The sequence below is a fragment of the Papilio machaon genome, chromosome 12 (assembly GCF_912999745.1).
Source record: "Papilio machaon chromosome 12, ilPapMach1.1, whole genome shotgun sequence".
Lineage (NCBI taxonomy): Eukaryota > Metazoa > Arthropoda > Insecta > Lepidoptera > Papilionidae > Papilio > Papilio machaon.
The window spans coordinates 5,005,844-5,021,106 of NC_059997.1; the positions used below are offsets into that span (position 1 = coordinate 5,005,844).

General features: G+C 33.3%; 2 protein-coding genes across 3 annotated transcripts; one reads left to right on the forward strand and one right to left on the reverse strand.

Moving 5' to 3' along the window:
• The first annotated feature begins 894 nt into the window (after positions 1 to 894).
• Positions 895 to 5,917, forward strand: LOC106719135 (probable ATP-dependent RNA helicase DDX20). The gene is made up of 3 exons (XM_014513392.2): positions 895 to 1,171; positions 1,300 to 1,470; positions 3,879 to 5,917. Exons 1-3 carry the CDS (start codon positions 991 to 993, stop codon positions 5,915 to 5,917), a joined length of 2,391 nt encoding a protein of 796 aa, XP_014368878.2. The 5' UTR covers positions 895 to 990.
• Positions 5,918 to 10,932: 5,015 nt separating this feature from the next.
• On the reverse strand, positions 10,933 to 13,812 carry LOC106719131 (F-box/LRR-repeat protein 16). Of its 2 annotated transcripts, XM_014513387.2 has the most exons (6): positions 13,197 to 13,812; positions 12,990 to 13,112; positions 12,660 to 12,828; positions 12,382 to 12,577; positions 11,796 to 11,944; positions 10,933 to 11,550 (listed from the first exon to the last, which is right to left on the reverse strand). In XM_014513387.2, exons 1-6 carry the CDS (start codon positions 13,767 to 13,769, stop codon positions 11,402 to 11,404), a joined length of 1,359 nt encoding a protein of 452 aa, XP_014368873.2. In that variant the 5' UTR covers positions 13,770 to 13,812; the 3' UTR covers positions 10,933 to 11,401. The 2 variants fall into 2 exon arrangements, with proteins under 2 accessions (XP_014368873.2, XP_014368874.2); XM_014513388.2 differs by lacking the exon at positions 12,990 to 13,112.
• Between the last annotated feature and the right edge of the window lie 1,451 nt (positions 13,813 to 15,263).

Consider the following 15,263-nt stretch of genomic DNA (forward strand, 5'->3'; position numbering starts at 1 on the left):
AGCCAGTATAACTGGCTATAAAGCAACAGCTTCACAGTATACTGAATTGACGTCACACTCTACAGTGGTCGCAGTGCATATCGGAACACACCCTATATGACGTCATAAATCGCCGCCATATTCTACTGTGAGCACTGGCGTTTTCGAGGTAAGGTACTCGCAGTACCTTGATCACGTGATCAGTCAAAACCACTCGAATGCCTAACGTCTTATAAACAAAGCTACAGTTTAATCAGAAAATTTTAAAGATCTCTAATTAGTTTGGATTAATAAATAAAACAATGGAAGAATTGCAAAAATTAACCTTATTAGACTGTTGAAAATGTTAACTTACAATAAAACTTACACACAAAATTAATATAAGTTAAGTAATGAAAAACATATTCTTTTTTATGAAAAACTTTTATTATATTACTAGCTGTCGCTCGCGGCTCCGTCCGCGCGCAGTTAAAAATGGGGGGGGGGTTATGAAAAATAGATGTTGGCCGATTCTCAGACCTACTGAATATGCTCACAAAATTTCATGAGAATCGGTCAAGCCGTTTCGGAGGAGTACGGGAACGAAAACTGTGACACGAGAATTTTATATATTAGATAAATTCAATTTAAAATTAATATTAATCAAAATATTTTTAATTTGTAAGTACTCCAAAACAATTTTTTTTTAATGTACTAGAAAACTTGAATACACTCATTTGAATGCTGCGTTAAAAAATGCGGCTGACAGTATACGGGATTGCGTTCCGTTTTAAATCGTAACCAGTACAACTGGCTGTAAAGAAACGGCTTCACAGTATACTGAATTGACGTCACACTGTAGAGTGGTCGCAGTGCATATCGGAACATACCCATTGTTGCACACAGAGTGTGTTGTCAAATTGTCAGTGACACTTCCAGGTTATCACTAATCATTTGTCGCCAAATAACGTAACCGGCGAATTTAGAATATTTGTATTAATTTTTTTAAGTGAATATTATACCAACATAAAAATGGTTTTAGCCCACGATATTAACGAAGGGCATCGTACTCAAGATGTTCGAATCAGTCAAGATATTACTTTCGATACTATGTTGCTTACTACTCGCACGTTACAAGGATTAAATGATTCTGGATTTCATAGGCCATCACCGATTCAGCTTCATGGTATACCTCTTGGAAAATGTGGATTTGGTAAAGTTTTTTTATGTTATTATTAGTAAACAAATAATTCATAACAACAAGTACAACAATACCGCCGTAGTCGCTAATTATCTTTTTATTTTACACATTTTTGTAAACAACTTCATATTCATTTACAGATTTATTATTAGAAGCCAAATCAGGAACGGGAAAGACGGCAGTTTTTTCTGTGATAGCATTAGAAAAGATAGACATTAATATGGGCTTGCAAGTGGTAATATTAGCTCCAACAAGAGAGATAGCAATGCAAATACATGATGTTATAAAACAAATAGGTGTAAGATATGAAGGTAATGTACAGTATGTTTAAATTGCTTATATTATTTCTGTCCATTCTTACTGTCTATGAATATAATGTTCCACTGAGTAAATTTCTTGACTTTATCTACTTAAATATTTACATTTCATTCCCATTAGAATATATTAATGCTTACTGTTGCTTGATTGCACAAAAATGAACTAGTGCAGTAACCATAATTGTCTAAATTACCCCCCGAAACACAACTAATTGTAGGTGTTTATGTTGATTTGGTAATCTCAGAATATACCTATACATACTCCTTTGATAATTCTGACCTACTTGGCTTTTTATGTAGTATGTTTAAATTATTTTGAATTAGGAATGTCAGTATTATTTTCTTAAGATTGAAGTATGTTATAATAAATTAATTCCGTTTATATTCTCAAATAAGTAAGATGTATAGTATTCAAAAATAACTGTTTAACTTTTATATACATATTTAATAATAATCTTGTATCAACTAAATTATATCTAATATGTTCGAGTTAGAATAAATATTTTCCGAATCAGTCTATAAGTGTATAATTGGTTTGAGAGTGATCCCATCATCAACATCCACCATTTCAAGAGGTTATGGGCCCAGCACGCTTCCACATCCACCGTTTCAAGAGGTTATGGGCCCAGCACGCTGAGAGCAAGAATTACAGTTGCAAACAAATATGTCAAGATGGAGGAAGAGTGACAGTTGCAAACAAATTTGTCAAAGATCCATCTACCATTTATTGACGGTGTTGAAAATGATGAATGCAGAGGCGGATGGAGTGATTTTTGAAGAAACGGTTGAAGAAGTGAAGAAGAGGTGACCATCGACGGTGTTGAAAAAAGATGAGTGCAGCGGCGGATGACGTGTTTTGTGAAAAAAATGGTTGAAGAAATGAAGATAGAATAGAGAGGGTTGCTGTTGATGTTGTTGAGTTGGTGTTGTTGAGTTGGTGTTGATGAGTTGGTGTTGTTGAGTTGGTGTTGTTGTGTTGTTGTGTTGAGTTGGTGTTGTTGTGTTGAGTTGGTGTTGTTGTGTTGAGTTGGTGTGGATGAGTTGGTGTTGATGAGTTGGTGTTGTTGAGTTGGTGTTGTTGAGTTGGTGTTGATGAGTTGGTGTTGATGAGTTGGTGTTGATGAGTTGGTGTTGATGAGTTGGTGTTGATGAGTTGGTGTTGTTGAGTTGTTGATGTTGTAGTTGTTGTTGTTGTTGATGTTGTAGTTGTTGTTGTTGTTGATGTTGTAGTTGTTGTTGATGTTGTAGTTGTTGTTGATGTTGTAGTTGTTGTTGATGTTGTAGTTATTGTTGAGTTGTAGTTGTTGTTGAGTTGTAGTTGTTGTTGAGTTGTAGTTGTTGTTGAGTTGTAGTTGTTGTTGAGTTGTAGTTATTGTTGGAGTTGGAGTTGTTGTTGTTGGAGTTGTTGTTGTTGGAGTTGTTGTTGTTGGAGTTGTTGTTGTTGGAGTTGTTGTTGTTGGAGTTGTTGTTGTTGGAGTTGTTGTTGTTGGAGTTGTTGTTGTTGTTGTGTTGTTGTTGTAGAAAGTTGTTGTTGTTGTTGTGTTGTTGTTGTAGAAAGTTGTTGATGTTGTTGTTGTTGCAGAAAGTGTTAGTGTAAGGGTTGTTGATGTTGATAATTTGGTGGAGTTAATAGATTCGGGCAGTGGAAGCGTGGGTGTGAATTGATTGAATTTGTTAGTGGAGGAAATTTCTATTCTGAATTTTTCATTTTTCTTTTGCTCAGTTTTGGACTTGTGGTTTGACTTTTAATACAAGGTCAAATATTTTACAGTCTAATATATTTTAACGGAATTCAAATGAAATTTTTAAGAGAAACTTTTACAGAATTTTTAATATCTCCATCCTTTATAGTTTATTGTGTTTTTCTTGTGGTTTTAGAGTTTAAGAGTTTGTGGTTTTGTTGAGAGAATGTATTATTGTTTTTTATTATTGGTGTTTTGTTGATAACTTTAAATATTTGGGTTTTCTGTACTTGTCTGTTGTTATGATGTATATTCTGAGATTAAGGGGGTGTGTTGATTTGGTAATCTCAGAATATACCTATACATACTCCTTTGATAATTCTGACCTACTTGGCTTTTTATGTAGTATGTTTAAATTATTTTGAATTAGGAATGTCAGTATTATTTTCTTAAGATTGAAGTATGTTATAATAAATTAATTCCGTTTATATTCTCAAATAAGTAAGATGTATAGTATTCAAAAATAACTGTTTAACTTTTATATACATATTTAATAATAATCTTGTATCAACTAAATTATATCTAATATGTTCGAGTTAGAATAAATATTTTCCGAATCAGTCTATAAGTGTATAATTGGTTTGAGAGTGATCCCATCATCAACATCCACCATTTCAAGAGTTTACAATTTCTTTATCTTAAAATAATCGTTTATTTCAGGTCTCTGTGTTGAAGTTGTGATGGGTGGTCTTCCTGTTTTAGATGATGTAGAGAAATTTAAAAAGAATGTCCATATTGTAGTAGGTAGCCCGGGGCGATTAAAACATTTGATACAAGATAAATACATTGTTACTACCTCAGTTAGATTGTTGATTCTAGATGAAGCAGATAAACTAATGGAAAAAAGCTTTGAAGCTGATATAAATTATATTCACTCAGTTTTACCACAGCAGAAACAAGTCATAATGAGCAGTGCTACATTTCCGGAGAGTTCAAAGAATTTCATTGAAAATTATGTTCAAAATGCACAACATATTTGTCCAGAGAGCACTAATGTTCTTTTAGGAATAGAGCAAAGGGTAACTTTGGTGAAATATAGTAGTAATATTGTTAAACAAACACAATATAAATTTGTGGAATTATTAAAAATATTGTCAAACAGACAGTTCAAACAATGTCTTATATTTTGTAACTATCAAGCTAGGGTTGGTGAGTTACATAAAATGTTGAATAAAGAAAAGTGGCCAGCTGGACAATTGTATGGACAACAACAACAAACTGAAAGACTGGATGCTTTAAAAATATTACAAGAATATAAATGTAGGTTGTTGATTGCAACTGATCTTGCAGCTCGAGGAATTGATGCTTCAAATGTTGATTTAGTTATTAATTTTGAAACTCCTTGCAATTGGGAAACTTATTTACACAGAATTGGACGAGCAGGCAGATTTGGTTCGTATGGCCTTGCTATTACCATATTAAGTGAGGGAGTTGAACATAATAATTTCAAATCTTTAATAGAATCTCTTAAACTGCCTTTTCTTTTAAAAGATTTTTGGTCAAATACCCCGTTTTGTATTAATATTGTACCTGAACAGTGTGATACTCCAGATACAGATAATCTGGATTTAGATAGTAAGATTGTTTCAAAAGCTAGTAAAGAAGTAAATTACACAAAATTGTGGGATGTGTTAACTGATGATGGAAAAAAAGCAGATGTGGAAAGCTTTGGTAATCTATGTGAATCATTCACAGAACCTGATAATAAAATTGATTTATTCAGTGATTTAATGCAATCATTTAAAGAAAATGAAGCAAATAACGTTAGTGAAAACGTTAATTTTTCGCAATTGAATCTTTTGAAATTGCCTGATAAAAGTCACTGTTTACAAAAATTACATCAAAAGACTAGTACAACAAGCTATATTAATAAAAATGATGAGGTGAAAGAATTTAGAACACATAATGGAAACTCTCAAACAGGGATAAACTATAGTAAAATAATTTTAAACCACAAAGATAATCATCATGAAAATCCTGATAAAGAATACTCTTATTTAAGAGATAACAATGTAAATGATAGTTTGACAAATGGCAAAAATAGTTCAACTAACAGCTCTAAAGCTAATTTACCACTCACAAATCATAACAGTCATGATTTGAACAGAAATGCCACAAACTGTTATGAAGAAGCTATAGTTAATAATGACGAAATAGAAGTTGAAAATGTGAGCAAAGTATTAGCTGATTTTAAGTTGCCTTCTTCATTTTCAAGCTCAAAACAAACTCAGTCGCAAAAACATTTAACACAATGTTACAACGCAAATAAAGTTGATAATAAATGGGACGAGAGTATAAGAGATCGACGTAACAATAAAGCAAAATTCAGTTCCACAATCAAAACGACTGAAAAACCAAACTCAATTCATCATCAAGAAAAGAAAAATAAAGGAACAGTTTTAAGGGACAGTATGACCAGTGAGGAAGAAGAAAATTATATCACTCAATTAGATTTAACAAAATCCAAACAAGGATATTCTCACCACAGACATAAAATGCATGACGAGGAAATGCAAGTTCCGTCTACATCTAAAAGTAAAAATAAAACGAAACAAACCTACCAGTCTCAAAATATATATAAGGATCAAAATACAAAGGAATATGACAGTAAAAAATACATTAAATGGTACAGTTCATTAAAATTATATGTGAGACAAATAGAGCAAATTATTTATTTGAATGAAATAAGCAATTTATGAGATAGGAACAATGAACAATGTGAAAATCATAAATTAATTGTCCTATCGAAATTCCACAAAGGAAACAATTTAACCTTTTAAGGTATTTCTAAAGAGATACTTAATAAAGCATTATCCAAATGAATGGTCTATTTATTTCTATTATCAATATATCTATTTTCCAAATGGGTGAAATAAAAGAGCTTGTAAAACAGTACATCTAATTGCATTATAACATCTCACTTATTGTACACAATAGGCAGAGCTGGGCATTAACTCGTTAATCCGTTAATCGTTAATTAACGAAGTTAACATTTTGCTTAACGGATTAACTTTTAAGTTAACTTCAAAAAGTGTTAACGCTATGTTAACTTCCGTTAAACTCAACTTCCGTTAATAAAAGTCCGTTAATCGTTAAATAAGAAACTTGGAGACGTGCTGTCATCTTGTTTAAATTACGCGCCACGCCACGCTTGTAAGTTCAACTATGTTGGGCGACTGTCGGCGACTCGAATGGTGAATGAACGAGTTTATAATTGATATTTGTGAAGTTTGCGTGCAAGTGTGATGCATCAGAGCGTCCGGGAAAGACGTGACCAACAGGAAAAAATCAAAAGAAGGTTCGAAATAGTATATTTCATTACGAGTATATAAAAGCACGAGTATGTAATAGCTCACATCCCGAACGCTCTTCGTCCCTGCAATACGCCACTTTTTGAGCAACTGTATTAAAAACACTTTTTTACTCGTGAAACAAAAAAAAACTCCGTTTGTATTCTTTTACGGTTGGCGCTATTTTCCAAACATTTTAGTTAGTTGAGTTTATTGTGTTATTATTATTATAATAAATTGCTTCATTTTTTCGCAACTGTATTAAATAAAAATAGTTGTTTAGTACATGGGCGGAACTGTCGTCACAACATGTGCCAACTGTCAACCCTGACCTTGGACTGCGCCTCGGCTCGGGTAGACATTTGTCGGAAAACTTTGCAATGACAGGCTTTCCGCACTCGTAACAAAACATACTATAATGCATTCATACTTGTCTCTAATACTAATGTTTTATAGAATTAAGGTTAATTTTTTATTAATTTTTATATTAATTAAAATTATTTTTGTATTAATAAAAATTAATTTTTATATTAATAAAAAATCATTTTTATGATTAAAATAATCAAATTAATATTTTAAACAAGTGTTGCCACAATAAGTGTGAAATTAGTACGTATAATTTTGGTACGGTTAACTGTTAACGATTAACTTTAACTTGCGTTAAATTTTCGAGAATATAACGCTTTAACGATTAACGAAGTTAAATTTTTAATTAACGAATTAACGATTAACGAAGTTAACTTTTCGATTAACTGTGCCCACCTGTGACAATAGGTGTCGAAACATGATTGGAATAAGTACACATATTTAATACACACATACTAAAATGCAATTCAGCAGTCATTTAAATTTTACACATTCAAAATAATACATTCAAACAAGACACAACCACCATACGACAATTAACTATTTGTATGAAGCATACTTTTGTACAATATTTTTCAATGACCAGTGATATAGACCGACAAGGTTATCTGAACCAGTGGACATAAGTCAAATTAAATTACGACACCTCACTAGCGAGTCCCTGTCAACGTCAAAAAATGTCACAAGATTCTCTTTGAACTGTTGCTGTCATATTTTTTCTTTTGTTTTTTTATGTCTTCGTCTTTATCCATATTCCGACAGAAGAAACCGCGACAGCAGCGCCCCTCACCGGCTCAGATATCCTTGTTTGACTATAATAAAAATAACAATGCTGTGTGGTAATAGGCGCTCAATAATGTTTATGAAGATTATAAAATGATTACAAATCAATATAACAAATAGTGCAAATGACCTACAAACTAAATGAAGAACACGACAGACTCATTCAATGTAATATTGCTTGTTTTCATTACTTTTATTACAACCATTTCACTAGTCTGAATAAGTCACATTTTTTTCAACAATAAGTCTACTCTATAGTTTAATATATACATGAAAGGTGGGTTTAAGATAAATTACATCAAACATTATTCGAAAAACACTAGTAAAGAACTACTCTACAGAGTGGAACAATAATATCTACGCAGTTTCCAGGGAAATCTTATGAAAGTTATTACTGAAATTATTAGGGTAAAACTTCTATAATATTTTCTTTATATTTTTTTTTCATTAGGCTTCAACTGTTTGCATCATAAGCAATGAGATTCATAAAATATTGAGATATAACAAATACTTATTTTGTAGCCTCAAAGGAGCTAAGCACAAACATAACATCAATTGATAGCAATAAATTAAATTATTTTTATTTATTAAAATAATACAGTCTTTATAAAAATGTCTTAATTTTTTTTACACATGTTTTTACCTTTAACAAATGTTCAGTAAAGTAAGTTATTAAAATGCAGTTGCCCAAAACGAAAAAACAAAATAAAGTGCGTTTCAAATAACAATGTGCACTCAACTCGTAACGTGATAAAGCCCGAGCCATATTGTGACGTCGTGGCTATCAAATATGAAGAGTAAGTAAAACTGATATTTGCACAAATAATTTATAGATGAAAATGTGTAAAGCTAGCTTTAAAGATATTTTTGTTAGATCGAGGTCATTGATATGCACATTCTTTTTGAACCGCATAGTACTGAGATCATAATTGTACTTTATCAAAGAGTTGACAGAATAGTAGAGAATAATTATCACATACAATATTGATGTTCAAATATTTTCAGATTCATATAATGTCTATACCAAAACTGTATTTGCGACCAAATCATTATCTTTTTAAAAACAAAAAATTATATAATTTTTTATGTTAAAATACTTCTTTGTTACCTTATATACTAGCTAATGTACTTCATAATATTGCCGTCAGACTCCATCTTAAATCTTTAATGCAACCCTTACAGCTTTTTGCCTATATATTGACTAGATTAACTTGTATTGCATTTTTTATCTTAAAGTTAAGTTTGAAGCATAACAATAGCATCACTCGTGTTTGTTTATACTTAGAATAAACGAGGAAGTAAGGAGACTAGTAAACATCTTTAGATATATACAATATATCGTATTACTTTATCAGTAATGGTTAAGCAAATTGACAACATTTCGATAACCGTTGGTTTTCATTGACAAAATAATATTACATATACAATCGAATCTGGAGCGAGAGACCAAAGGGCCGCTATATATTTCTCGCTCATAGAGGTTTCTCTCTAACCAGAGTTTTTCGCTTATGGAGGTCCATCGGGACCAGGTAAGGACTCTTATCCAGTTTCGATTGTACTCTCTATTGCTCAGTTTTTTTCATTGTTCATCTTGTGCATGTCTAAAGATGTCGATAATTAAGTTATACTAAGCAAGGATACAGGAAAATCGCACATACTAGAATAGCATTGAATACACATTGAGTAAAGACACACACATTCACACACACACACACACACACACACACATACAAATTGCGGACGGTATAGCATTACAAATATATTGCCAGTTTAATAATAAACTTATAAAAAATTATTTTATGTTTTCAATATAATTATTATTTATAAGATAATTCTGTTTGCATTTCCACAAAATTTTACTAATAAAAATAATTAAAAAGTAATATTTATGTCAACTTAATTAAAATATATATATATTGATTTTTTTTTATTAATTGGTCTGTTTGTTAAACATTTACATAGGGACTTGTAACAATAATATAATAGATAACTAAATATTAAGGTAAATTTTGTAACTTGCACTAACTACTATGGATTTAATTTTTTTAAATGAATTAATATATTTCAATGTATTTTTCAAATTCACATACCTACAGAATTAAACTTTTTAGTCCTGGATTTTTTTTAATTTCTTGAAAATTAAAGGGTATTGCCATAATCCTGTCATTTAAAAATCACAAATACGAAATAAATTTTGTAAAAATAATATTAGCTTCTAATAACTCAAATAACGCAGGATAGTGTTTGAAATATTGGAGTGAACTCTGTTAGATTTTATTCATATAAATGATTATAAAACTTAAGGTTTCAAAAATATTTCAGTGAAGTAACATAAGTCAGCTTACAATAATATAAAATATGTTTAAAAAGTAATCTAATCACAATTGAAATTTAGCAGCAGTGGTATAAAATAATGTCATTTTTATAATTGTGTTTCTTATATAAATTTGTACATATTATTGCTATATATATGAATAATTCTTACTTTATAAATAGATAAATGTTTTTAAAAATAAAACTTGGTTTATTAAATCAAACGAAAAAAAATTATTAAGATTTTGAAACTGAAATTAAAAAAAAGTTAATTGATAGCAGAGCTATCTTCTAAAACATTCTCCACGTATATTATATTATGCTAGGGCTACACATACATATTGCCTGTAAGAAAGGCAAAGGAAGTGCCGCATTAAACATTCAAGCCAATGAGAGAAATTTTCGCGATAATTACAGATAATAAATATAAAAATTAAATATTTTTCCACAGATTACAAATGAAAAACTTCGCGATTATAACAGATAATAAATACAAAAGTGAAAATTTTGTTTAAGGTGTTTTGATATATTTTTGCTTATATGCCATTGAGAAAAAGAATTCAAACAGATTATTTTCATTGCATTTTTATGCCTTTTGTATATATAAGTAATTTACGTTGACATTTCAAAATATAATGCTCGGTATATAATATATTCCTTTAGATAGAGTATATTATATACCCTTTGCCATTCCGTGTATCGCACTCGATAGAAGTGTAGCCCTAGCATTAGTTAGTAAGAACCACGGACAAGACAAAGACAACACAATGTTTACAAAAATATATCTACTGAACTTATTGCTCCAAATGTTATCACGGAACAATGCGACCATTTGAGCATCTAATAAAGAGCAAAATGGTTAATTAGGGTTCATTGAAAATTGGCGCTGCGGTACCCGCCGCAGCACATGTCGAATGAACACCTTTTCTTTTGAATAAATGTATTTCTTTCTTAAATGCCTTGTTATGAAATTTATGGTAAATAATACGGTTTTTTTCTTATTTATTTGCGCCTTACAGAGTCTTTACATTCAATTGGAAAACTGAAAACTACTACAAAAGTAGGGGGAACACGTGGAAAAACGTTTTTCAAATAAGGAGTTCACTATTAAATATAAAAGAACTACATACATGTAGATTTCCAACAAACATCTATTGTAATTAAAAGGGGGGAGGGGGGAGATCACAACAAATAACACTCAATATTTTAAAAAACACTTATAGAGCAAAATTGTTAATATCGAAAATTAGGAATTTAAATACACCTATATACTAACCTAACACTAAAGCCTGCTTTATATTGAGTAATATTTTAAGGCATTGTCTTTTTCAATAATGTTGTGTGAAATTGACTGAGATGAGCCTATATATAACATTATATTGCATTTGAACATTTTATTTATGTTATCAAATATGTATGGCACCGCATACCTTACTCTATGATGAGGCATCTCGGCAGGTGTTCATGAAGATAGTCAAAGAGCTCCGGGGAAGCACCCGGACAGTTTGTGAGCTCCAACTCTCTCAATTGTCGCAACTGTATTAAACTGGAAAGACCTCCTGAAGTCAATAGTGGACAACCTGCAAAAATAATACATATCTACGTACTACTTCATTCTACGTACACTCTTTATAATAATTTATTATTCAAAATACATTTCCGCCTAAAAGGAAAATCTAATGGTACTCAGTTTTCCTAGACCAGAGCTGGGGTAGTTGCATGACAGTATGGGCAAACAAGTAGCGGTATCCTTAAATATTTTTTTAAACCAGAGGAACGGCAGATGTTGTTTCACTGATATAAAGATACAATAAGATCAGTATACCGGCGAGAGAGAGCAGCTGCAGAGAGCGCATGCCGCAGAGATGCTGCACGCCGAAGTCGCGGAGCTGCGAGCACCAGCGCAGGAACAGCGCAGCCAGCGACTGCATCGTACTGATGTAGCCCACACCGATGTCCGTTATGTGCACGCATCTTATGTTAAACAATTATATGTATTATTAATATCTTGTTGTATGTGTGTTATAGTAGTGAATACACATAGTTACATCAGCCTTAAACTCTATTTGCCGCAGATTCGTTAAATAGTCACTAAGGTTGATTTAAATTAATTAATGATTGTCTTGACCAACTAGTTTCGTACCTTTCGGGGGCCCATCTTCAGGGCGAGTGTTTAATTTAAGGAGTTCGCGGTCGCGTCGCGTCTCGCACCGGTCGATCGCAGATGAGTTAAGCCTTTCTTAATTAATTTATTATTATGTCTCACGAAAGTTTAAATAATTCAAATGTTGATTTACTTTGAGAAATCTAAGTTTAGCGATTGTTATGAAACTTATAATCATTTGATGTGACTTTGTGTGCGGTTGTAGGACATTGTACGTAGTGTTTCGATGTAAAGTGTATGGTGTTACCTATCGAGCGTGAGCTCCTCGAGGTGGTTGAGGTCGCAGGCGATGTACTCGAGCGCATTGTCGGTGACGCGCGGACACCAGCTGAGGTCGAGGCTGCGCAGCCGCGGCAGGTTTTCCGCCACCAGTTCCACGCCCTCGTCCGTCACCTTGCTGCACCCGCTCAGCGACAGCACCGTCAAGTTGGGCAACGAATGGACTGACGACATTTAATTATGTATCATTCACAATATCTTCACATTTGAAAGACAACAATAACAGTTGTAAATCAGATACACTACCTATATTAACAATCCCGTGATTCGTGAGTTCCCAGCAGCTGTGAAGTCGCAGCACGCTCAGCGAGGCGCTCTGCTTGGGAGAGAAGTAGCCGAGCGCCGCGTCCGTCACGTGATACGCTTGCAAAGAGAACTCGTACAGAGACGGTAACAGCTGCGCCACCGCGCCCACCTGCACGCGCACATGTTTAACTGAACCATAGCATACAGTCGTTTTATAATTCAAATACATTCAAGTCGATCACCAAAAGCGTGATAAAAACGTTAATGTGAATGTTACATTATGATCCCGTTAACAGCATATATATGTTTATTAATCAATCAATTACTTACAGCCTCATCAGCAATGTTAATGCAATCAGTAAGCGTGAGTGAAACTATCCGCGGAGTTAGACATGCCCACAAACCGGCTTCAGTTATTTCATTGCAGCCTGTTAATTCTAACTCAAACAGAACCTAGAAATAAACATTACAATGATATTTTATTCTAATTCTTAGAGTTTAACCGAGTCACATTTTTCAACATTTGATTAAACCAACCTGTAAATGATCAAGTATAGCTTCCAATCCCCGATCGGTTATAGTGCATCCTTTTAAACCAATGGCGTGTATGTGATGAGCAGAGAGAGGGAACTGCCGTATGAATTCGTTAATGTCGTCGTCGGTGGCGGACACTAACACTACACCCCGTATGCCCCGTCTAATTATAGAGTTGTAGAACCTCTGCATGCAGCACCCGGAAGCGGAGCGCAGCTCGCGGCAGTCCAGCACCGCTACCAGCCCGTTCCACCAGCGAGGAGATGAATATAGAAGATCGCGCCATTTGGTGCACACTTGCGCTAGAGTGCGGCGTTCGTTTGCGTTAAAATAAAGAAAGAATTTTTCCAGGAATTTTTCGTCTAAGATAAATTGAGGCCATAATAAGGGTCGCGTGTCGAGACGCTTTCGACGAGGCACGCGCGGTGCGGCATGCGCCGGTCCACAGAGGGCGCTGGCCATGCGCTCGACGACGCCAGGCGAGCGTTTGCGTCCGCGCAACCCCAGCCCGGTGATGCGGCGTGACAGCTCCGCTGAGGCGCGCTCCACCACTCCTTGCGCCGACACTGATGACATCTTCACCCTTACACGCCGGATGGTGTCCGCCGGCCGCCCGCCGCCCGGCCCCGCTCCGCCCGCGCCCCCCGCCCCGCCTGCACCCTGCTCGCAGCCCGCCACCGCGCTGGCAACCACAACACAATCAACTTTAAAGTTTGCTATAGTTTTATCCATGTCAACTATTGACCTTAATAGTGAAATCTATATACAGTCAAAACCGTTTATGGCGACATCGTTTAGAACAACATACCGGTTAAATTGACCAAAATCAAAGGTCCTGGCTGAATGTTATATACATATCTTTCTTATTAATACCTGTCACCGGTTGTTACAACTATCGGTTTTTACGACTCAATATGAGTAGTCCCTTCGATGTCGTTATAACAGATTTTGACTGTATATAAAAGAAAGTCGTGTTAGTTACACTATTTATAACTCAAGATCGGTTGAATTGATTTAACTGAAAATTGATGGGGAGGTAGCTTAGAACTAGGAGAAGTAGGAACTTTTTTATCTTGTGTGCATTTTTTTTTTATTCCACGCGGACGGAGTCGCGGGTAAAAGCTAGCAATATAAATAATGCAGTTTTACACATTTTATGTTCTTTGTAAAATATCCTGTTTTAATCTGTTTGGGATTTTCACTAAGTTTACAGAGTAAGTTCAAATTGCATCTTAAAAATAGTTGATACACTAATATGTGTATTATTAAAATAATAATAACTATCAACACAATATTTTATACATGAGTATTTTGTAATTACCAGAAATAAATCATCATGTTGCTGATACTGTTTATATTTAGGAAGCAAAAAATATACAAAACAAATTAGAAAAATTATCCTATTGTCCTAATCAACTATTGATTGCAATAATCATTGTGTATGTGCACACAAAGATAACACTTACATATAATAATAGTTTCAGTATATTTCATTCATAAAAAGCTGAAATGACATTCTATGCCTACTTACTTCACCCCGCATTGGCCATTATTAATAAAATGACTTGTAGTATTTTGTTTACAAAAAGTATTGTGTTATTTTTACAGGATTTTTAAAACTTTATTTGTTATTATTAATTTGACTTAAAAAATAATGACAAAATATTAAAGATCTTTTATGTATTCTTTGTAACCTGATTTTTTTTCTGGCAATTACAAAATAACTGTGTATATTGCAAATTTCACCAGCAGCATAACTTATGTTTCTGCATTTTGCAAGATGACTAAGACTTTAACTAGCTTTTTTAAGTGAACAAACAATCTGCTAGAATAATAAGTATATGTAAACATTGTCCTATTGAAGATTGCTATATAAATGTGTTTTGTGAACCACTTAACCCTATAACCTTAAAATAGCCCTCTCTTTCATAATGAGTATGGAAAAATTGTTTCTAAAAAAAAGATAACTTTTTGCCACTTGGTTCTATATAGCATGAACTGACCTGAAATAAATATTCCATAGAATTTTAAATATTAAAATTTCAAGTCAAGGAATATTCAGTATGAAGA